The sequence below is a fragment of the Helicoverpa armigera genome, chromosome 13, assembly GCF_030705265.1.
Source record: "Helicoverpa armigera isolate CAAS_96S chromosome 13, ASM3070526v1, whole genome shotgun sequence".
NCBI classification, from domain to species: domain Eukaryota; kingdom Metazoa; phylum Arthropoda; class Insecta; order Lepidoptera; family Noctuidae; genus Helicoverpa; species Helicoverpa armigera.
In genome coordinates, this window is record NC_087132.1 from 4421595 (window position 1) to 4447739 (window position 26145).

Sequence of the window (26145 nt, forward strand, 5' to 3'; positions counted from 1 at the left end):
GTAAGGACGATAATGGCATGCTATCACCATTACCGTATATCTAGAGTAAGTATAGTATTGTTAATAGCCGGGATCATTGATTTGAGCTTTAATATCTTCACAGTCGGTTACCTTTACGAGCCAAACGTTATATGTAGGTTGGTATATACAGGTTGCTATTTGGAACTTGAAGACGATAACTGCTTAGACAAAAAACATCGTTCAGGCAAAAATATAACTTCACAAAATGGTAAGTTATATACGTTTTTTAAATTATTTATCGACCTCGATGGCGCAATGGTCATCATGCCGGACCGCCGAACCTGAGGTCCCGGGTTCGATTCCCGGTTCGGTCGACATTTGTGTGATGAGCATGTTTGTTGGCCGTGGTCTGGGTGTTATGATATGTATTTATAAATATGTATATATGTAGCTATATGTAGTTTATCAGTTGTGTTAGCACCCATAACACAAGTTAATTAATAACTTACCATGGGGCTAACCGACCGTGTGTGAAAAGGTGTCCCGACATTATTTATTTAATTTTTTATTTATTAAACAAGTTTGGTGAATTTTGTTTATTTTTTTCTGAAATCATTGCAAGTCATGCATCAAAAGTTGCTGACATTCTGATACAAATATGCGCAATGACATGAAAATATACCATTAGGTAAGTACTTTTGACAGCATTTTCTTGAAATGTAAACACTTGACAAGATATTTGCTTCACAATATTAAATGAAAAAGTCTCCAATTAGGAATTGGTACCATTTTGGAAGGCGTTATTGCGACATTTAATGCCTAAATTAAATCAATATTAGACTCATCATCAAAACAGCTCACCCTGTAGAATGACATACGACGGAGTATTATTCCGTACATATTATTTGGTTGCGGTTACTGTAAATCCCCGAACGAAGGATGGGTCAACATAAAAATAAACATAATTCTAAATACAATTAAAGAAAACCCTTCTCAGTTTTTGCTTTGTTATATATATGGAAAGTTGTAATATCTGATTCATTCGCAGAGAAAATGTTATTCATGCTTATCATCAATTAATTAGGATTCATTATACTTTTCTCTTTGAAATTGAAACCAAAACCTATGTTTTATTTAAAAACCACAGTTAAACTGTCTTCTCCTACATTTGAAAAAACCTTTGTGTAGTTATTACAGAATGATCACTGTTAATCAGACTCGCTATTCAAGCATTTAGCAATAAAATACACATAATACTGCCACCTACCGTAATTAATTATTATTTTAATATTTACAAAATGAGCCAAGATTTCTTTTGCTCTCCGTTATACAACGGGTTTTTATTTGTCTTAATTATGTTCAAATCCTTAATTTAACACAGCGGTATAAATTTATTTACTTGAAACTCTCGGGCCGTGGGGTCCGAGTGCTCACGCGCTTGCGAAGGAAATTTCTAAACGCCTTGTTGACACTTCTCGTGACCCAAGGGCTGGCTTTTATTTCGCACAGAGGTTGAGCATTGCCATCCAACGTGGCAATGCTGTCAGCCTTCTAGGTACATTACCCGGTGACAGCGATGAGGAGCAATTTTTTGATGCAATGTATTAGTTTTAAGTTGTACATATAAGTTTATTTTTAATTTTTAAAATTAATGTAAATATTATAAAATAAATCTTGTATACCTATATAGGTTATTACCTTAAGGTAGATATACATATACAAAACGAACTTTTCAAACTGTATTAACACGCGTCCTAACTTTAACAAGCTTCTTTGAAAAGTTACATGTATTATTAGAGAAGGAATCAAAATACTGATCTCAGTTCGTTCACACATCCTTGAGTATATATTTTCAGAGGACGATCTTGGAAAAATATTGATCAAGCGAAGTACAACATTTCCTATAAGTAAATCCAGAAGTGTTGAGTTTTATTGTGTAGTACCTGCAGTTTTTTTTATATGTATATAAAAAGGGTTGGTTTATTTAGATATATGTCCTAACCAACGATCTTTATACATAAATAGACGTCGACTATAGAGAGTACAAAGTCGATGTTTGTGGACACCAACCAAGGCAGTATGCCGCGTCCTTCGCGCGATCAATGTTCGATCGGGCTCAATCGATGAAAACACACAGTTTTACTTGATTGATCGATATACTAGCACAAGGTTGATCGGTAGTCGCTCAACTAGTTTTACGAGCCGAAATCGTTGATTGCCCTTAGCTATAACACCAATACGATCGATATTAATCAACGCATCCATTGATTTACAACACGGGATAATAAAGCGGATCAGTCATAAAAAATTTAACATCTGTGAAATTATTAAGTCGACCGAAGTCAACTCCGGAATCTCTTCATTTTTTTTAAATAAATAAATAAAATATATCCCAAAAAAACACAACAAGTTCAGCATGAAAACTACTTTGAAAATATATTATCGACAAGGTAACCTTCCAATCCTCTCGAGTAAAGATCCCATAGAGACCTATGGGAAATGTTATTTTATATGAGCAGTTTGTTTATACACTACAATCAACATGAGTGTAATGAAGCATGCATTCAGGATGCTGGTTGATGCAGGTTCAGTGCTGACATTGACCTTAGAAGCATAAGGTGAGAGCACGGCCGCTGCCGACGCGCGGATGTTTTCAGTCGCGATTTGTCCGCGCCGCAACTTTGTCGTTCGGGCGACGCACAAGCGCCCAGTTTCCGCGTCCTACGGTTCAAGTGCGTGATTTAACGTAAAAGTGCTAGTGTTCAAGTTACGCTTTATATACGTCAAGATCGGATTGTTGATAACATTTTATTCATGCTGATGCTGTGAAAAAATTAAGTATGTAATTTGATTTTATTTTGCCTTTGTTATGGTTAATTTTTAACTGAAGTTCATTGTTTAGCTGCTATTATTTTTTTATTAAAATTATAGTTAAAAAAATAGTTACTTAGGATTTACTTAATTTACCGTGGCTATATTTTATTTTTATTTTATTAATTTTATACTAAATGGTGACGAAAATGTAAAGTTATTTCTCAAGCAAACTTAACTATAACTGATTTAACATTTATTTTTTTCATCCACCTTGATATTATTATTATTTAATTTTATAATTTAGTTAATGATTAAAAAAAGTTGTCAGTTATTTTGACCAACGTTATAAATTTATTCACACGCTGAACTTTGAGCGTTTCACTTTGTTTCTAATAAATATTTTAACTCTAAATTATCGGATCCAATTGGTTAGAATTTCGACTTAATAAGGTGAATATAAAGACAATCCGGTCATTTCAATAATCGAAAGTTACCTAAATAAGTAATTTAAATATAAAATTAATACGGCACGCATTAAAAAAACAGTTGTTAATGGAAACGTATTATATATGTAGGTGTGTACAATAATTTATTGTACATGGAATTTCAGAGGGTAATATATGAAGGCAATCTTCCATAAATGAAATGTCTTCAGTGGAATGTGATTGAGGCGTATTTCTGAAACGTATTGTTGTTTCGAGTGGCTCCATATAATTGTTGTTTTCACACACTTCGCTCCTGCGTGCGGCAATCAAAAAGTTGTGCGGATTTCAGGGCGACAATTCAGAGTGCCTGATTTACATAACAAATGTCACTGGAAATTATGTAACAAAATTAGGAAGAGTAAAATATATTTCTATATATTTTTGCAAAGAAATAAATATTTTCAAAGGGTAAAATTCGATGAAAACCTCTATTAAATTATTTGAGGAATTCAAAATAATTATATTTTAAAAAATTTTAACGTTGTTTCCGCTGTTTTTAATCAATTCCATGAAAACCGAGTTTGTTTTAAAGTTTTTATATACAGTTTTATTAAAAGCTCAGTTGAAAAGGGATTTCTTTCAAGGATGATCAAGCGTTTACACAGTGAATGCTTTATCTTTTCAAAATTATCAATTAAGGAAGAAAATAAATTGATCGACAAAATACTTGCTCTGACCGACTTAATTAGTCTGACCGATGAATTATTTCAATATCTGTACTGGAAAACTAAATTCATTAAAATCATAGATCTAAGAAGACTAATAGATCTGTGTTACCTCAGGAGCCCCACCGACGTCCTTACAAAAGAATTTAATAAATAACTTTGAGAAGGTAGGGATCAAAGAAATTGCCTCATATTTTTATGCTTGAATTCATGATAGTTATGATAGTATTTTAGAACGCGTGGAATATTCTATCTAAAACGAACGAAAAATTTGTATGTCTGGAGAGATGATTAATTTTTTTAGAAGTGATACTAATTATTAATAGTTAGGCTTGTATTAAGAGATATTTTAGATAAACGTTTATCACTTTTTATTTACCTAAACTCAGTCCGAAGTACATTAAATTCTTCAAAACCGAGCAGTTTATTCAGAAACGGTTTGTATTTCTTCACAAGAAATACATCTCAAGAACTTTGAAATATATTTTCATTTTGTCAAGGATTCGAAGAATTTTCACTGTCCTGTCCTCAATAAAACAACTTAATTTTAATTTATGCATTATAAATATTATATGCTTCCTATGAATATATGTTTTCAGGAAACGAAAGTGCAATTTGGGGTACATCACATAATTCCTAACTTCAAATACGTAAAAGTATCGCAAAAATGTTGGGGTCAGCTTCTAGTTTATCTGAATAAACCCAAATACCAAGAACTTTTCTATCCATCTGGTTTCCGCAGTTCGGGTTGCTTACACGATACATACGGTAGATTTCCGGGCTCTTGAATAACTAAAAATACGAGGAAGATTTACATTTTATTTGCCAACTATTTACAAGAAGAATATAACTTGAGCATATCCAACATTTTGTTGATTCGATCAGGGTTTTCCGAATTTTAATTGTTCATTTTATGCAACTTGATTTATAATCGTTTTAAAGCTATAAAGCCGACATATAAATTAGCATTTTAATAACTCCACAAGCTAACATTGATTTGCCGATGTTTTCGAACTTAAATATTTTTATTTTTTTCTTCTCCCACTCTACTTGCTACATAAGCTTTAGATACCTGTACATAGGTTAATGAATGCCTAGATCTGGCATAGCTACAAATTGCATAGCTTCGTAGTAACATGCATTTCTAAGCCGTTCTATATTTTCAAGTCACAATTGCCGTATAAATTACCTCGTAAGCCTTCGACTGTTCATTTGTCGTACGTGAGACACATGGTACGTAGGTACTACACGATGTGCATATTGCTGAGTATTTTTCACTCATTTTCTGCCACGCGCTGTTCAAACGGTTTACACGTTTTATTAATACCGTTTTCTTCCTTCAGTTTAATAAGAAGTTGTCAAAGGATTATGATGTTACACGTGTTTGTGTGTATGGTCTTTGTAAGTACATTGTTATTATAACATTAAGTCGCTACCGAGTATAAGTGATCTATTGAAAATATCAGCTAGTAAAAACCTTCAATATTTTGAGATTACTTAATTAGAAAATAAATAATTTCATTTTTGAAATAATGAAATACATACTTCTATAGATAGATATTGTAGAATACTTCACTTCTACAATGAGATTATCGTCGTCATTACGGGAATTAGGTATCATTAATCCGATTTCCCCAGTGCTTTCAATTTCAAACTGGATGTCCGTGCATTTGTATCAAAAACAGTATTAATTCGTCCTACGTATGCCGATAGTCAAAGGACCGGCAGATCGAATTCATTGAATGAATCATATCTACAAAGCAATCGATAGTTATGTAGCACGTATTATTGAATCGCTGATAACATGGTTTGGTATGTGTGGTGCATATTATGAACCGTAGTAACTTGTGATTGTGACCGAGTTATGAAAAAGTTTGTTTTTTTTTTTTCATTTGTTTTATGGGTACAGTGATGCTGAAAATAAACTTCGGTACCATTAGGTAAATGTTGATTTAAAGTATACGTTTCAACTGATATACCTAGATGATTTTCAGAGTGTGAATTGTGGGTGATTTTTCAGCAAGGGTTCGGAATGTTTGGATAGCTAAAATTCCTTCTCAGGCTTGCCTTCGAGCATTGAGGAAGTGGTGAGGTCTTTGCCCTGCAGTCAGACTTTTTATTCGGCGCCGATATCCAACGATAATGACAGTTAAGTCTGAAGGTATCTTTATGAGCATCTCAGAATATTGCAGATAATAATTGTTTTTGATGTTCAAGCCTTTTATACGCTTCTTGTTTTTTATTTAAGTGGATTCTTGGCTTGGATAAATGGCTTTGTTTATTAAATACAAATGCAATTTATTGTGATTTCATTCAGATCCTTTTGATAAAATATTCAAAACATATTAAACTTTATTGGGACTGGTATTAACAAACTGCAAACACAATATCTGCATATTATGCGAGTCTGGTTATATTCCGGAGCATTATACATTTTGTTGAATGTTAATAGAGGTTAGTATTAAATTTATTTTAGGTTGGTCTTGGGTATCCTAGAAAAGGAGAAACCGGTGTTTCATTGCAACAACTATGTATGTAATTAATATGAATTAAATAAACGTTTATATTAAGGGAACTAAGTAATATATTTTTTTAATGATTTCACGGTTGGCCCAATAGTAAAAGTTGTTCTTAATGTGTGTGGGTGCAATGACCTCAGTGCGTACTTGTATTTAATTTTTTATGATGTAGAGGTGTTAACCTACTTACTCGAAATGTTTTACAGTACCGTGATTACGATTACTGAACCTGTGGCTTTTTTCGTTTTACATGTGTAGGTAAGTAGACATTTGAAGTTTTTTTTTTGTTTTCGAACAGGCAATGCAATAAGATTTATATCCATAACATCATGTACTCGTATCATGTATAAAAATAAAGTAAGGAGTCACTTTATACGAACTGTTTATGTTTTAATTTAATTTTCTACACTCAAAAATATATTAGCTTTCAGATGTGATCTGACTTTGACAAACTTAAAAAGGTAAACAGTGAACGATGATAAATATTCCAAAACATATCTAAGAACCTTTCTGTTACCGATTATCGAGTAAAATCGCGGGAAAACGCGAGTCTTCTAATATTTTCGTGCAATTACTCGCATTTCCCAGTTGAGCTCACAAAACTAATACCAATAATTCCAACTGTATGTGCGTTATATGAGTTAGTTTATTGCTTTGAACTAACAATATGCCATAGTTCTCTGCGTCACTATAACCTATTTGCAACAGTTGATATTGCGATTTGCGTTGCTCGAGATAAGCACGTCGTTCCATACCTTATGAACGTAATGGCTTGGTTATTTATTAATTATTTTAATTAAGTAGGCTTATTGTTCTAAATAGGATTAAAACTAGGTTCTAAACACTACTAGTTAGCTGCATCCGGTAAGACTGGAAGCCGACCACAACATAGTTGGGAAAAGGCCCGGGAGATGATGATTGTTCTAAATAGGTTTGTTAAATACCTAAGATTATTTTTGTTAAAATAGCTCCGTAGTATGGAGAATAAAAATAAGAGCCCGGGAAATATATAAATTAGTCTCATATCTAGATTGTCCTTTAGCCTTAACTTACTTTAGTTCTGGTGGTGTTGTACCTACCTCGAAGTTACCAAATGAATTTTGTCATGGAAGTCGTACCTTGATTGTCTGGCTTCTTAATTTGGAAAAGGTCTGTTTTAAATGGGGCTCTGTGAATTCTTTATCAGTTTTATTTGTGTCGGTGAATTAAGGTGTCTCTAAGGAAACGTTATGGGTAAGAATATTAAGAACTTTTTCTAAAGCTTTGTAGGATTAAGGCCGGACAAACGAACGAAAGACGGAATTCACCGACAATTGAACGTGAAAATTCATAGCAAGCAGCTGTTTTGAAATAACTGGAGTTTACGCTGTCGATGAAAATGAGCTTTAATCGTTTATAAACCATTTTATAATACCTTAAACAACATACAGACCAAGTTCAAAGCTTTAAATACTTAGGAAGCAACATAACATCTGACTCTCGGTGTTCCGCTGATATCAGATGCCGAATAGCAATGGCCAAACAAGCCTTTTACAACAAAAAATATTTATTTAAATCTAATATACACAGAAACATTCGCAAGAATTTCATAAGGACATACATCTGGAGCATTGCGTTGTACGGTTGTGAAACTTGGACACTGACTAAGCAGGATATAAGCAGACTGGAGGCTTTTGAGATGTGGTGCTGGAGGAGGATGGAGAGAATTAGTTGGACGGAAAGAATTAGCAATGAAGAAGTATTAAGTAGAATAGGGAGTAGAAGACAACTATTGCATAGCATAGAGAACAGGAGAGGAAAAATGATAGGACACCTTATACGTCACGACGATTTTATAAAAAACATCGTGGAAGGGAAAGTCGAAGGGAAGAGGGGAAGGGGTCGTCCAAGGTACAGCTACATGAAACAAATTAAAGAGAAGGTGAATGTTGTGACGTATAAGGAAGTTCTGGAGTTGGCGCTAGATAGGCGTAAATGGAAGGAGCTGCACCGACAAGAGCTGGGCTCTTAAATTTAAGAAGAAACAACATACATTGCACTAAGCTTCAAGTGTTAACCCGAACGTCGAAATGCTTCGGCACGTGACCTAACAAAACCCGGAAGTTTCACTTCTGCCAAAAATACCATTATCCAGATTTGACTAATACAAATTGGGCGAGAAATACGCCGCTGATTTATTTATGTAATTCGATCAAAGTCTGAGAAATTGAAGCAGGTTTTGTTTACCTTGATTTTATGGACAAAACTTATAACGGAACGTTTTAAATGAAACACCTTGCCAACAGTGATCACGTGTTTACCTACTATTTAATAGTACACTAGCTGTTGCCCGCAACTTCGTCTGCGTGGGCAATATAGAATAGTCAAAATACTACTTATCCCGTAGGTGCATTCTTTCACGTGACAGTATAATTAGGATTACCACTTAGCAGTCGCATAGATTCATTGATCAAGGTTGTGTTGTGGATGTGACCATTTATCTAAACAAAAGAAGTAAAGTTTGTGACGTTGTGAATATCTCTGGATCTAGTCAGCCAATTTGGAAAATTATAACGTATGGTGCGTAAATAATTTTCACAGGAAACAGTTATAATCTATGTCTATATGCTTTGAGTCTGACAAAGCTGTCATTTGTACATTTTCTGCACCTGCTGCGACTAATCAGAAGCAGAAAGTCTGTCAGTCTTACCATGGATATCGTCTTGTGTAGTTGACTGGATTGAAGGTAGCTAGATAGGTAGTCGCTCCAAGCAAAATATTGGTACTCAAACAGATTCGGTGACTGGAAGCCAACACCAACATAGTTGGGGAATAGCTGGATGGATGATAAAATGAGTCATCATCATCAGCAGGCGCATAGGGTAGGATAGTTTCACTACTGGGGAGAAACACTTGTATGACGGGGATTTTCTGTGCACTTACTCACTATGGTAAGGCTGACCCCACATTAGGCGTGCGCGATCCTCGGGCGTGTGAGTAGCGCGGGCATCGCGAGCGCGCTGCGTGAACGTCACGTTTTGCTGCCCTACGGCATGTGAACGCGAGCACGCGGCGCTCGAGTTGCGTTCTTACCCCTTCGCCCGCTATCCCCGCCGCCCGCTAAACGCCTTAGCAGTTAAACGTCAAGGAGAGCGGCACGTGCGCGCCGCGAGCGCGCTATAGGTAAATGCCGCAGGGCAGCAAAACGCGACGCACGCGCGGCGCCCGCGCTACTCACACGCCCGAGTTCGTACTTGAAACCTGCAGTTTTGCCAAGATTTTCAAAATGTACGCTTGCAATTTGTCATTTCTTGGTGGAGCCAGCAAATCGAAAGAAACATAAGTGTTGTATACTGTGCGTCACTACCGCACACACCGGGAAAATTTCGCTCTTGCGGAAGACGTTTATATACCATATTTTGTGTCACACAGGACGACAGTATCCACAACACTTTCAAAGATCTGATGAACGAACAAATCAGACCTGACTTGGTCACCTGGGGCCAATCAGAGCTCTATGAAGCGATCATATGCTTTGGCTCCTACTGTTATTGCGGTTTCTGAAAATTTATTCACCTCATTCAACGATGGATGTAATTCTGATGGTACTATTAAGAACACTTGCTTAGCGCAGAAGCTAACGTTGGCAGGTCGACTCTTTTGACTTCTCGAATAGGATACCATTGGTTTTTGTGCAATGCACACCTGCAATGCATGCTGGATTAGGATAGGATACAGGTGGATAGGATTTTCAACAGAAAACAATTCTGTCTTTGTGATTGAATGACATCAAACGTAGTTTTATATAAAAGGTGTTTTTTTAGACTTGGCTCGGGTCCTACTGAGACTGTTCGTAATCGTGACCAGTGTATTTGCGATCAGAAGTTGAAAGTAAGCATGTCTCTGGTATGCGACGCGCAATGAGTTGGTTTTCAGACGCATAAAGCATTTTACGTGTGTATGGTATTAAATCGAGAAAGCTCCCATTTCTTATCTGCACTTTGTATCTGGGCTTGTTCTTAAAGCTACAGAATCCTACATTACCTACCTACCTCACGCTTAGCAGCGCTTGCGAGAGACAGATCCTCATTTCTTCTAGGATTAAGTTTACATATTTTGCATCAGAAAAAATAATTAAGGTCTACTTAATACTACTCACTCAAAGTAATTTGTTTTAAGGCCACCACAGATAAGCTAAACTATGTTTATGAAAAAATCCTGATATGAATTCCATCTGTAACTTTAAATGATAATTAATTGTTATACTAAAGTCATCATATTTGACATAATGTTCAAAAATTTATTTAGATGGCACCGTTTTAAATTTGGCTGAGAACTATTAATTTTCCTTTCATCAAGGTAATAATTATAATTGGATTTTGATGTGGCACGGCAAACTGACAAACACTATTGAAATGTCTATCGAAAAATTACACTACGTGTTAAAATATGGTGAATTACGGAAAATACACAACTCCATCTGTTGAAATAATAATCCTCTATAAAGAATGTATGGTAATTAGTTGTCATTTACCACCTCGCTCCTTTGTCAAATTTTATATAATTTATTTAACACAGATTACCACAGATGGAGCTACTTTAACCTTGGCTAAACAAAATTTTCATTTTTTTTTTCTTCCGAAGTTACTTATGAAGGTGTGATTTTCTGTGTAAAGATTAATAGGCCGATCAACTAATATAAGTACAACATTCAAATGTGCAGTTTTGACAAACAGATTGCGTGTCGTAATATTTTACATCTTGAATGCACAAAATTAATCATATCTTTTGATAGAGTGAATCGATTTCGATGAAACAAAAACTAAGTAATACCCCAAGTTACGTAGAATTTTTGTATATAAGCATTGTCTGCGTTGAATTCGTAGATTTTACGTGAATCCCGAACGAACAAACAGATAAACAGACAAACAGACAAACAGACAAAAATGATGGAAATGGGTTCTGTTAGTTATCCTTTAACATGCTGGCTATTTTTTTTGTCAATTTCTTCAATGTACAAAAATTACTTTTCTACAGATTTATTATATGTATAGATAAGTGTAATAGTTTCATCAATTTGATCATCAAATATAGATTTCAAAGATAATATACATGGCTTTAGAATCGAGAGCGGGATGGTACACTTGCATTTATTGCACGTGCCTCGGCATGAATATCCTACAACGCGCATACGACCGCTAATGTGCTATAAATCTGCGTCTATAGTATTCCATTCTATTCATCCATTTAGAATTTTATATAGGTACGCTTTGTGTGTTCAAAGGTTGTTTCACAAAACTGCTTAAATAAATCTTTTACCTAATGCCAGTAAATTCTCATATCTGAAAGTTGATTACACCAAATGATGTGTAAACATCCAAACACTTGATCCACACCCAGATCGAATACGCAATAACTGAGCAACGGCATTTATCGTACACTCGATTTACTATATAGTGATTATGACTGACGTCACAGTGACAGTCCTAATACAACTACGCTTTGTTTTCAATAAGCTTGCGTTATCTAGGACTATCTATATCTGTAGAATGTCCTCATTGACCTTATAACTCAGTCCCAGGTGATATTTCGCAGTTAACATTACGAAGGACAAAAAAGGAATTAGAACTAAGAAAGTAGTGTATACCCTTAATGAACAGTAGTGTATAATCAGAGGAACAATTACATTAATTGAAATTAAGTCTACAAAGACTCAGGAGAGAACGAGTGTCGGTACAAGATGGAGATTCAATTGTAATCACCGATTGATTTTATTTATTCCGCTCGTAAAATTTATATTGCCGTTTGTTAAGGATTATAGCTTTAATAAAAGCTGTAATTTGAAAACAATGTATCAGTTGTTTATTAGTTTTATAGGTGTTCTACGCACTGTTTGTAAGTAATTATTGGTTTAATAAGACATAAATAACTTGTAGTCTTTTGTTAAGAAAAGGGTTTTTCATGGCACGTGTTTGAGGTGTACCTACTCTTAGCATTTTCAGATTTCAATATTCTAGAATAATCGATCACAAGTGATCACGTTTCCGAGGCATAGTACTGGTTTATTGCTTTTTGGGGCTTTTCCAGAGGATCTGTGCCTAAAAGTTTAGTTTTTAGGCTTTGAGGGTCGTGTTTGCTCTATAACCAGAATTTGATATTGCCTGGGAACTAGAATTTCCCTTTTATGGTTTTAATATGTAATTTTGGAACTAACGTGATTTATTTGATTAATTGTTCCGTCATAATAATAAGATACTAGTGTTTCTAAATAGCGATACATTTTAGAAAAACTTCGATATTATGTTAAAATGAATTGTTGAAAAATCTGATAATTTAGTTGAATGGGTTCACAGACTGAAAATGAAAATAAAACAGCTTTTTATTGTAAATCCAGATGATAAAAAATAATGACATTGCCATTGTTTCGTTAATCAACTAATTAACATAAATGTAAAACATTTGCATCATTGGTCTCTCATTGCATCTGCATCCAGTTAGAGTGAAAGCGGGTTCCCATGTAGTTGGGAAAAGGCTAGGCGGATGAATAAATATAATAAATATAATAAATTTAAATTTAATCGTATTACGGAGCACACTATTTTAAGAACATTTAAGAGCTTAAACTCAAAAAGTACGGAAGATCTATGGGGAATTTCTGTGAAAGCCCTTAATTCCATTATAGTCTGCATCGCCCCCATATTAAGTGATATTTTTAATCTTTGCATTGACAGTGGTATCTTCCCTGACCTCATGAAGCACAGTAAAATTATTCCAATCTTCAAGTCAGGTTGTAAGAAAAACCCTTCTAATTATAGACCGATCTCTGTTCTTCCCGCGCTAAGTAAAATTTTTGAACGGATCATGCTAGATCAGATGTCCAGTCATTTTAACCTCAATCATATATTCCATGACCACCAGTTTGGTTTCTCGAAGGGTAGATGTACTACAGACGCAGGTGTCAGGCTAGTGACTCAAATCCTAGAAGCCTGGGAGAACTCACAGAACGCTTTAGGTGTATTCTGTGACCTTTCCAAGGCGTTTGATTGCGTGGATCACAACACTCTTATTTGTAAACTAAACCATTACGGAATTCGTGGTAAAGCTCTCAAACTTGTCTTATCCTATTTGTCAGACAGACAGCAAAAAGTAGATATAAACGGATCAACATCTTCAGGGTCATTAGTTAAAATGGGCGTGCCTCAAGGTTCAATACTGGGCCCCTTTCTATTTCTTGCGTATATTAATGATCTCCCGTACATGATGTCTGACTTGGCAGATGTAATTCTATTTGCAGATGACACTTCCCTTATTTTTAAAATTAATAGAAAAGAATCTAGCCATGTACATGTAGATGATTGCCTGGCTACTCTTTCAAAATGGTTTGCTGCCAATAATCTATTACTAAACAGCACAAAAACAAAATGTATAAAATTCGCGTTACCCAATGTAGCCCAAGCTGATCTCAACATCACGCTTGAGGGCAATAAACTAGACTTAATTAAAGAAACCACTTTCTTGGGCATAACCTTAGATTCAACATTACAATGGGGTGCCCACATTACCGCCTTGTCGGCTAAACTTAGTTCTGCAGCTTTTGCAGTAAGAAAAATAAAGCAACTTACGGATGTAGCAACGGCTAGGCTAGTATATTTCGCCTACTTTCACAGTCTAATGTCTTATGGCACTTTGCTGTGGGGGGCAGCGGCTGACGTAGAATCTGTTTTATACTTCAGAAACGGGCAATTCGAGCTATATATAATATGGGACCTCGCGAATCACTGAGAGAGTTTTTTAAAGAAATCAATATTCTCACGTTGCCTTCTCTCTATATTCTTGAAAACATCATGTTTGTTCGAAAAAATTTACACCGGTACGAGGTAAAAAGCGACATTCACAATATTAATACTAGAAATAAGCATAAAATAGTCGTCCCAAAATTTAGATTAAGCAAAACAAACAAATCGTTTCTAGGGAATAGTGTTCGGTTTTACAATAAGCTACCTAAATGTGTAACAGACCTTACTGATAAAAAATTCAAGAATGTCGTCAAGTCTACTCTTATTAAGAGAGCATACTATAAAATCAAAGACTATATTGACGACAAGGATGTATGGCGTTAGTCCTATATTGCACAAGTGGCTTCCCTGGCGACTGGCAGGCTGTCTAGGAATATCTCTGTCCTCATTAATGTTCTTGCTCTTATCACGTTGTTATTATTATTATTTCTTTTTTTCTTTTGCTTTATATAACTTGGTTTGTTTAATTTATTAACTTCTTAAAATAGTTTGTATAATAATTTTCTCTAATAACTTCCTAGTTCAACTTGCATTGTATAACTTTCTCAAAGTCAACCCAAAAAATATTGTAAACATTTCTTTTTCATGTTATTGTCGTATGTATCAATACATACAAATTGTAACACCTATTATGTTTTTAAAAAGAGTAACCATGGAGTTTCTTGCCCGTTCTTCTCCATAGGAAGCTACTTTTGGAATGGGTAACTAGAATCAAACTTAGTTATAATTTTGACGTTCATAAGTGCTTGTAAAGGCCTACATGAAATAAATGATTTGATTTGATTTGATTTGATTTGATTTAACATAAATTATTCTGAAACATGTGTGATACACATTTTATAACTGAATTAACATATTTTTTTCTAATTCGAGAGTAGGTGCAAATGTTGGCTCCTTGACATAAAATAGAGTTTAGAAAGTGATGATGAGAACTATGGAATTTTGTCTATTTAAAATATAAATATAAAAATAGCATCTAGAAATCTAGATGCTATTTTTCGTATTTTAGAGGCATATAGACTTTATTACCTTCATGAAACAGCGGGAGGTCCACAAACAACATACAATCAGCCTATAATGTCCCCAATGGGGTTGACCTCTCGTAGGGAGTGACGGTTGGTCCTTTATAAGGTCTCAGCAAGGTTTGCTGAACTCGGGCCCTCAAACAATAGGACGTATATTATCCTGATAGTTACTATAAATATTATTTTTTACGAATTGCCGGACAAATCCCCTGTTGCGTGCCAACTGCTTTGAATAGAGGGCTTCATTAAGTGACATGTGTATTCACCTCAAGCCGACGAGCTATTACCTTAATAATTCAAACATAATAAATGTCCGCATTCAGTGGCATGGATCAAATAATTAAAAACGAAGGTTACTCGGCACATATCAAAGAGGAGTATAAAACACCCGTTTGACTACTAACAAGAACGGATCATAAACAAAGAATTTTGACTAGAATATGAATTTTGAGTAAAACAAAAAAAGATTATGATTACGAGGCAAAAAATCTCGTAACGCCAAACATGAAATGCAAGGTCATTAAACTTCATCAAAGTGGTATTAACGATGAGAACAGCACGAGCTGTGTTGATTAGGTAATGATAGGCAGTGTAAAAACTCACCTGTGTCTATTTATATCTCGCACGAATTGACTTAAATTGCAGATTCTGTACATTCTCAAACATTATGCGGTCAGTTATTGGGGCACTCAAGCCGCTGAGTAAAAACTCATTGCTCTTGTATATTTTCGTGTTCATCCGTGCGTGCCTTCTGTATTTATTTTCTGTCCATCCATGTCTCTAATGTTACCATTCATGGTAATAACAATACCAATACCAATTATGGTTATTCTAACGTTTTCTCTCTGAATAAGTTAAGATGTTAATAATGACTGCCTGATTTCTTCAAAAATATCTTGATTTCTTCTTGTGTGTTACTTTTTAAGACAAATATGTCTGCTTTTAGTCCGGGTTATTTTATGTCATAGCCGTTTTAATTTTTTTAACGCATACCTATTAGGATACTTTCTAGTGCCTAAGTGAAACTAGACTAAACCGGTCAGTATGCATTATTCAAATAATACTGAATATTTAAATTTTGGGATACCGCTTACATTTTATTCTGTATCTCGCGGGAATCCAAAAAATAATTGTAATGACTTTACAATAGAGTTACGACTTTGTTTTCCAAGTTTAATGGGACTAATTATTTTTTTGGTTTTTACAGCCTATAAGATTTTGAGCAATAAGTTCATTATAATGTTGTGGTTGAGAACAAAGCGTTAATTTTTAGTTGATACATAGTATACATTACTGGGTGCGTCTACATTGTGAACAATTTTCTCAATTTATGCTGGGACGCAATCTACGTGCCTAATTGGGTCTTGTTCGAAGTTAGACCCTCAATTAGGAAAACATTTATGTTTTAAAATTACTTCATGATAATTTTAAAGACTTCTACTTAGAACTTCATAAGTCTTCATGGATGAATTCAGATTGAATTTGACTTATGAAGTAGGTAGGTACCTACAAAACATAGTCTCGTACAAAAGAAGACGATATTTTAGGAATTTTGTCTTACTTATTTACCCTTTGTGTGCCTTTGTTCTAGTTAATGAAATGCCGTGAAAAGATGTTCAAGCTCTTGCTAGTCTACGTCGTTATTTATTTGATTTATTTACATACGCATTTCTTTAATATAATGTTTTTGGAAACGCGCATATAAGAACACGGTAAGAACGTAGCCATCTAAACACCGCAACATTCTGTCTTGCATGTCTTATTCCTCATCTTAGTTTGGTACCTAGTGGTCATTCTTAGAAAAGTTCTAAGTATAGGCAAGAACTCTGCTCTATCACAGTGTAGGGTCTTTCATTGGAAGAAACCCGAAGTTCAACCCACCATACCCTTGTTCTTGGAAAGTCCCATGAACAACGCGCTTATAAAGTTTCACGGCTAACACGGAAACGATATACCCCTAAAGGTCTTTCGTAAAAGATCACTTTCATACGCATAAACATAACTGTTATTGACGTATTTAGTGTTGTAAGTAAATCAACAAGATTTTATAACAACTCATAAGTAACAAAGATTACCATAAATAGCCTTTAAGTTACCTACCACATTATGTGTGTTATAAAGGGTCTGTAAATACACTTAAGAGATCCCCGGGTTAAGTTAATAATAGCGCAATATTGTACTAACTTAACCACTTATAAGCTTTCTCAGTAATCCTTTGTGTTTTGGTTTTAATTGCCTTTCAAATAGTTCAAAGGATGTTTTACGTGTTATTAGTATTTATTAGCTGAATCACGGTTTGGTTTATTGTTTGCTAAGTAGACTTAGCAACAGGCTTGGCCTTTCTTTGTGTCCATCAGAACCACCGGTCACTCCCCACATTATCCTTCGAAATACATAGGGTTGTTACCTGGTTGCCACTAGCTGTCATTAGTTGCTACCAACTGCTACGCTTATGGAGATTAAAATAACCTCTTTATCGATGAAAATATGTTTACTTACTTTTTATACCATGAACTGATTGAAACTCAATAGACGTCATTATTTTATTAGGTCCACATTAAAATTTATAGAAAATATAGATCGAAATAAGCAAATCTACCTATTAAATTGATTATTTATACATTCTTGAAAGGATTTGATTTTTATAATGTTTGTACCTACAATAAAATAAGACTATGCTAATAAGGAATAAAGTAACTAAAATTGACTACTTTAATTCGTATTCGAAGACATCTGGTTCTTGTCTTTGACTTCGAATTTAATTTTCTGATTTAAGCCCTTTGGCAAAATTTTAATAAACCGCCTATTTGTTTTGTGAGCCATTATTAAATAAGTCATTAGATGAAGGAAGACTCTAAGCTATAAGAATATTTAATTTAATACACAGTTCTTGCATATTAATGCGGATTGTAAGCCTGTTATTTACAAGCCGAATTAGATTCCAAACATCCTTAAAATAACCTATAAATAAATACATTTTAGTGTGTTTAGGCCACGTACCCTATAGATAATAACGTAGTGCATGTATTTTATAATGGATAAGTATAAAGTAGTTGACTAAGGTTCTATCAAGTAATTATGCGCTAATTAGCATGTTTATCTTGAAAAGGTGTAAAAAACTGAATTAAATAGGTATTTGTCATTCGTTTAAGACGTTTTTGAGTTGCGGAAGCTCTACTGACCTGGCACAAGATAAATGAACGTCGCGACGTGAATAATCGTCATCGCAAAGAAATATGTAAAAGATAAGAGACACCGAGAAAAATCTGAAAGAATGTAAATTTTGTGAAAAAGCCACGTAAATGTTATGAATTTATAGAAACGGCCTTCCTTTCCCAGAAGTGATCGCTGGTCATTAACTTTTTTCTTTTACACCCTTAATTTTGATGGCTTCCCTTTTACTGTTTTATGTTAATTAACTTTTCTTAATAGATTTTTCTTTGACTGAATTTTTGAATGAAGTTTCGGATCAAACTTCATTTATTTTCTTGACAGTTTGTTTCCCGGCGGTAACCACTAGCCGTCAGAGAGAATAGGAAAATTGTGGGCATTAACTGGTCATAAATCATGGTTTATTGTTACATATGATCATGTGAAACTCTGTTTGTCGTCATGTAGAATCAATTTTGTAGTTCTTGAGAACGTCTTTTGAAATTTTATCACGACCATGATAAAAAAGGAAATAGATTATAAATTACAATATCATCTTAGGTGTTTATATATGCGACCAATATGTATGCAGCATAATATATTAGATGACGAAAGATTAGGTATGTATCTTTTCGGAAACGGAACATGGTTTCCGCATCAGAATATATTTCTTTATTTTTTCCTTTTAAATCTATATCCGATTTATGTAGTTCAGTTAATTCATTACCTATTAAGTAAACGTTAGAAAGTAACTTTATGTTAATTATATAAACTTAAACTTGTTCTTAAAAAAGAAAGCTTTCGTAAATTCTGATAATTTATTTATGGTTAAGTTAAAATGCATGCATTAATTATCATAATTACTTAACAAACTGAAACCTTTGATCTGGCTTGTTACCCTAATTATGCACCTGAAAGTATTGGCACAGGCGTCATCAATATTGGAACAGAATTAGTCAATAATTTTATCTTTAAATGAATCATATGGAAATAGAATAAAATATTGTATAATGAGTAAGTTGTCACAATGTTGTATATTATAGTGATGCTGTTGCGACTCGCAAATATTTTTATCGATTTATTTAATGTTCAGCAAATTGTTCACAACAAAGATTGTGTAACGTCTTCATACCTGTTAGAGCAGTTTGACGCACATCTCTTAATTTACGATAAACTGGAATTATTTTATAATTATATCATTAGTTTTAAAACTTGTTAGTTTCTTAACTGTGTTTTTTTCACAGACTAGACTTGCATATGTAATTGGAACATAGTAAATTATCGTCAATGACTTTTTTAACGGTTATTAGTATTTTATCTCTAAGATAACGGACCGATGACGCCTTTAATGACTACGTAATAATGAATATGAAATTATGCTGACATAACAGCCTGCTGGAAATGTCAATGGCAATATTCTGATTCCGACAATTATAATTCATAATGCATACGAATCGCCCTGCACTCGTAATGCTTGAATATATTACACGGTTTCAATGCACTCTGTTGTGCGTATTGAGGGAATTTTGCATCGAGAGACTTGTAGTTGAGTAACAAGCTCGTTGATGAATAGGTGTGAAGCTAAACTGTAGGCATCCATTGTGGGATAAACCTTATTTTTTATAGAGCCTCGAAGAGCACTTATTGTGTTACATACATTGCTGGTGCCAATATATTTTCGTATAGGTAGTCTTGTATGAATTGGAGAGGAGGTAAGGATGAATAGGGCGGGAGTGCACCTGCGGTAACACTTGCACGCCTCATTTCTACGCTTGGCCTGTAAGATTTATGGCTACTGAAATTAATTTTAGGAGCCATTATTACCTACTCGTGTGCAGTAAGATATTAGAAAAATATTATTGGAGCTTTTTGTTTCTGATACAACAGTAATTAATTGCAGTTGAAATTATGTAATCTCTAAAAATATGAACGGAGTTACTAATTTGTGAATGTTTTGCTTGTCAAAATGAAGGTGATATGACCATTAAAATATTTGAATTAAAAATAATATTATAGGAGAGGATTTAATGAAAGTGGTGCGGAGGGTTTGGCTTTTAGTTAAAACAAATGTGGACGGATTGGTTTCATTTTTGCACGGACCGACTGAAATTGGATTTGAGACTGCAAGCTTTATTGATGCTCACTGGTAGTGCCTGCCAGACTTTCAGGATTGTGGCGTCGATTACCTTAGTTTGCAAATTCGGATTATCTACCGAATTTAATCCGATTAGCTTTTTACTAACTTGATTTAAGTCGACTTGAATAGCAAAGATTAATTTATTGAGCCGAAAACTGAAATAGATACCTAAATGATTTTATTATTTTTTGAAAAATAGAAAATAACCCCAAACGATTTCCATAGTTTAATATTTTTTTATTTATTTGTAAACGTGTTGACAACGAGGCCAAAATGAAAAGCAGTAAGTATAATTATCCTGGAAACTCAGCAACCCAACCCCATTAACAGGCCACAGTCGCCATTCCCACATAATAAATACAAGTACCAACAATAATTTGTTTCCTTTGAATTCCGTAGTCAAAGGTCTCTGCATTCACAGAGATTCCTTTATAACAGGAGCCTAATTTTATTTATCGCTGTAATATCCGCTTCTAACGTCGTCAAATCTATGGTTACAATTGTTAGTAAGTGACTGTATGTAGAGGTCATTGAACTTTGTAGGATGTATCCTTTGTAGGGGTATATTTGCTTTCTTCTGTTAGCAGAGGCGATTAATAACTTATTGTTTTGTATGTATTGCTAACGTCAATACGGCAATAATAGGAATCGGATTAATTGAAATGGAGTATTTGAAAAAGTCGTAAGTAGTCCTGTTTCATCGTTTAGTTGTTGGGATTATTAAAGTTTCGTTTTCTAATATTTAATGTTTAATTTTAAATGAAAAATGAAGGTTAACATTACTATTTTTATTTTAATTTTGTAGGAACAATATATCTTATTTCACATAACTTTTATCTAGTAATTAATCTTTTTATGCAATCCTAACTACTTGATCTGTCATTCATTGCAATGCCAGTTATTTTTGGCCTAGGCCTAGCAACATTGACAGTCTATGGCCTAGACAGAACAACTTTCCAAAATTTCATCACAATCGGATGATTGGTTAAGTAAACGTGAAGGACAGAGGATATACAAACCCATTTAAAAATTAACAGTTCCCACCAAAATCACAATTATGAATCGTTCTATTTACTTTAAAATAAGTTATGGCGTCATCAAAAGTATAATGATTGTTTTTTTTAAAGTGACGCAACGATGTTCAAGTTTCGTTGCGTCAAAACATACTAATATTCATCAACTAAACTTGTGAAGTCACTTAGTAGGCTAATTGAAAAAAAATAGCCGTGGTTGGGTCAGTTTAACATTGTTACTTTTTAAAATAATGACTCTTTGTTAATTAAGGATGTAACTAAAAATATCGACTCTACCAGCAATACACAATCAAAAATTTCAATTTAATTAATAAAAGGTTTTCGTAAAGAATTTTTGTAACAGGGAAGTCCTTTTAAAATTGTATTTTTACTCTTTTATTGTATGTACGTGGGTGGGGACATCCTGTGATCAATGCTTTGTGTCAAGGCCATTAATTTAGATAGGTAATGTAATTTGATTGTTAATGTTATAAAAAGTTAAACAAAACTTCTAAGATTCTTTATAAGTTTTATCTTTGCATCATGTAGTTTATAAGTGGTTAAACATTTTTGAGTTGCTTTAAAAACATTGAACTTATGCCTACACTGGTCAACAACTTTTACTTTGCCTGAAAAACCAGAAAATGCGAAAAAAGTCAGCTGTTCCAGACACATGTGTTCACACAAATCAACAAAATGAATGGAAAAGTGGATTTTACGGTTTAAAACTGTACGACGAATCGTAGGAGGGCTTGAAATATCTTTAAGTCCCGGACAATCACAATAATTTCTCGTGATTTCTTCGGGAAGACACCTTTATCTGTATGGAGCCTGATTAGATTGCATAACCCGCCTAAAGAGAGTCGTCTCAGGTGTTACTATAAATTACGATTGTAACATTAGCTGCCTTTGAATTCAGGATAAAAGCTGATGTTTTTATTCTGAATGCACGCTAATTTGACGGTGAGAAATCCCAAAATTAGGCATAGTATGTTTCTCACGTTTTTTTTACTGTAAGCTGGATAATGTTGTAGAATAAGCGAACTGTGTAAATAGGTGTATTTATCTTTGAAATACAGGAGCAAGATGTGTTCAAGAAACAAACACGTCAATTTGCCGTTTAATTCACGTAACAGATACTAAACCCGCCGTCAAAGGTGAACAATGGGGCATGCCACAGCCACTAATACTGGCCATAAATCAAATAGTTTTATCCTCCATTGTTAGCCAACCTCTGACCGTTAGTGTTGCATGCTGCTCTAACAAACATCGATGTTCCTCGAAACCGCTACTCCAATAGTTCACCCATCTCCAGGTAGATACAATATTTTCGCAATATTTTTGTATTTATTTATTTGTATCCGTCTCTCTCTCTAGAGATTGTAGTAATTGCTTTTTTTCTACATACACGCGAGGCAGCTCACGTTAATTGAACCGTAGAAATAGATACAAGTCTGTTAAAATAAATGGTGATTGGTTAGCTTAATGGTTCAGCTGTGGCGGTTATATCTCCGCCGTGTGCTGGTGGAAACTGTACTTCTATTCCTTGTGCAAATGTGTTTTTAAATAATTGTATTCATAATGCATACTTTCTCAAAGAATAAGGTAGAAATGTGTATGTTTCATTCATTTTTTGTAATAAGATAAAAGAAGCAGAACACGTTCTAGACTAAAATAGCAGACCACCAAATCCATTAGGCACTAAAGACAATTCTAGTGTATCAAATGATATTGCCAGTGATGTAACAGTAAATAGTGGTATTGACACACTGACGTGCTTTTTCACATCGCGCCTGTTTTGTTCTTTTACCCATAGACATTTCTCAAACCAGTTCGTAGATTGTAAACGTTGGTATTCAATTATATATCTATGATTCTTTCCACGATTTATATTACGGTACTTCCATACTCATTTATGTTCGAGAGCTGTAATTTAAATGATGTGTTTCTCGTTTTGTGGCGTATAACTTTGCAAACAGATGCTTTGGCCTGAGCTTAAGTTCTTGTATACACAACTTGCGTAGAGATACAAATTTAATTATAGACCGAAGTTGGAAGACTGAAACAGTTCTTATGGATGATAACTTTGCCATCTCAGAGACCCATTACGGATTTTATAGTCTGTACTCTAATTGTACTGGCTGATCGAATCTAGATCAACGATGTTTCAGAGGGCACTCAACGCTGTTGGAATCAAAAGACTTAAACTATGAATTGCTTGCTTGAAGTACCAGCGCTAGTTCAGTACAATCTTATTAATTTTGATCACCTCATTCAGTTGGTTTTATAAAACTGTTATTCTACACTTATAAATAAAATGAAAGTGGAACCTCTCTAACAAGACGAAGTTGTCAGTAAAAGTCAGTACAATAAGGATAGTTAGTTACTTTAGTTTGATAATTGAATAAGTGGTTTATTCAAAACGTGATAATTAAAACATTATTGTAGTATCAAAAGCCTAAAGTAATTTAAAAATATAAAAATAAGAAATCAACAGCAGAATTTCTATATGAAGCCAATAAATAACATATTCGAAAAGTATACCTAATATAATTTATTGAATGGTATTTCATGGAGTATATTATCTTACTTTAAGGGAGACGACCTTCCATACAAGAAAAACATATTTAAATCAAGTTCAAGTTTCAATAAAGCCATGTTTTCTTACTGAGTATAATCAAAACAAAGAATCAAGATTTTAATAAAAATATATGTATATCCCAAAATAGACTGTTACCAATATACAGTATAAAACTTGATGAGAATCCGTATGTAGTTTTATGTTCGATATGATACCGGATTATTTAATAAGCTTCACGACCAGGGATTATAAAATCTATTAAGTTTATTTTCGAATAAGCCATTAACAAACTGATTGATGTTTCAACCTACCTTTGATAAACCGGTAAAACTCTATCATCAAAATATAGTTTTGATAATCACCTGATTTAGATATAATATCATAGTTGATGCTCTACCCGACCGATATCCTGGTATAACCTGACAGACATTGACGTCAAAAGAGAAATTCAGTTGGTGCATCTTAAAGTTAAAATACTATCTTTAGTAAGATATAAAGTTCCAGTAATAATATATCGAATTATTATTTTAGAGTAAAACGTGCGACCGTAAATAATGTCCCTGTTTCTGGCTGCTAATTGCATTTTATATTTATAGTGGGCTTGCAATAATGCGTAAAACGTATGTAATTGCCTATTTATACACATGCAAATATGAGCAGCATTGTACTTTATTGTTGAGTTTCTGCTCGCCTGCAGTAGATACGCTACTTAAGTAAATCACATTCGCATTACGCCTTCACTGTTTCAGTTAATACAATTGACAGCTTTCATTAGACACGCATGTACTTATGACAAAAGTGTTTATAACGGCATTTGTGTTATTAACTAGTTTCAGGCCGCGGATTCACCCACGTCCCGAGACCACATTCATCCACGTTCTAACGCCTACAAATCAATAAACAGTCACTGCCAAACCGGAAAATCTATTCAGTAGTTTTTTCAGGCAAAAAGTAACAAACATCCTTAGATAATTACAGCTTTTATAATATAAGTGGAAAGAAGGATTAAGTAGGATTTTCTGTGTTATAGAGGTTACAACCTAAGTGTATATAGACATGCGACTCATAGGTACGTAATTTTCCAAATTCATCGTTCCTGGAGACGATGTCGCGGGCAGAACTATAAACTAAAAGGTATTCTATATCTGTAGATACACAGATATTGAATTAATAGGTATCAGAAATACCTACCAGCTACAATTCGTTATATGCATAAATGTCAATCGTTCAGCCATTTCGAATATATTTATGATTTGCAATTTTTTGCTAATGATTTCAATGCTGACATTCATTACTAACGGTAAGAACTTTACTAAGGTGCAGTGGGTATATTTTTTGCTCACACGTTTAGAGAACAAAGCAAGTAACATTTTATTTAAACAGTCCATTTTATAGGAGGAGAATTCATGTGAATTTCGCGGCATAGTTGAAATCAGTCCGAACAGCAATCAGACATCGGAAATGTTCGCGTTCATTAAATTAGGATTTGGAGCAAATTCACGAACGCCACCGCACCCGTTCTGGCCGGAGTACTCGCACGTTACTAAAATAAACATCACTTCAATAAACTTCGCGAAGGCTAGGGTATCCAAACGTGCGATAACAATGCGTTTCAAATTATTCTAGTTGAAAGATTTATGTTATTATAAATTGAAATCGCCTTTTATCCATAAAACGTTGGGCATCAAACGATTTAAGACAAAAGCAGTTTCATATGCTTATGATGGCTCTAATTCGTGTACGTTTGAGATACGCAAGTTTGTAAGGTGCGTAGTTTGTGGTACTTTGGCAGCTAAAATTATTAAATTGGATAATTCTACTACGTTATTAGATACTGTCAGCAACGCGAGTTAGTTTTTGTTGTTTCGTTACTTAATATTAATCCTTTGTTTGTTTGAGTAACTTACTAAATTGTAAGATTTTAACCAATTTCCAACAAAGGAAAGTAGAATTCGATTGATTATGCGTTTTTTAAATGTGGTGACTGGGTGAATTGTGGCCTAATTTGTTGACAACTTTT

The 26145-nt window shown here is 34.1% G+C and overlaps 1 protein-coding gene across 6 annotated transcripts in view; it reads left to right on the plus strand.

Annotated features, from left to right (window-relative positions):
• The first annotated feature begins 2556 nt into the window (after positions 1 to 2556).
• Positions 2557 to 26145, plus strand: part of LOC110371637 (pyrokinin-1 receptor) — an 87914-nt gene continuing 64325 nt past the window's right edge. For 3 of the 6 annotated variants that reach the window (XM_064037565.1, XM_064037570.1, XM_064037567.1), the window contains exon 1: positions 22788 to 22859. In XM_064037565.1, coding sequence (XP_063893635.1) covers positions 22817 to 22859 — 43 coding nt within the window. In that variant the 5' untranslated portion in view covers positions 22788 to 22816. Of the gene's footprint in view, positions 2800 to 6567; positions 6703 to 22787; positions 22860 to 26145 lie in introns of those variants that run through there. The other 3 variants (XM_064037566.1, XM_064037571.1, XM_064037568.1) reach the window with 3 other exon arrangements.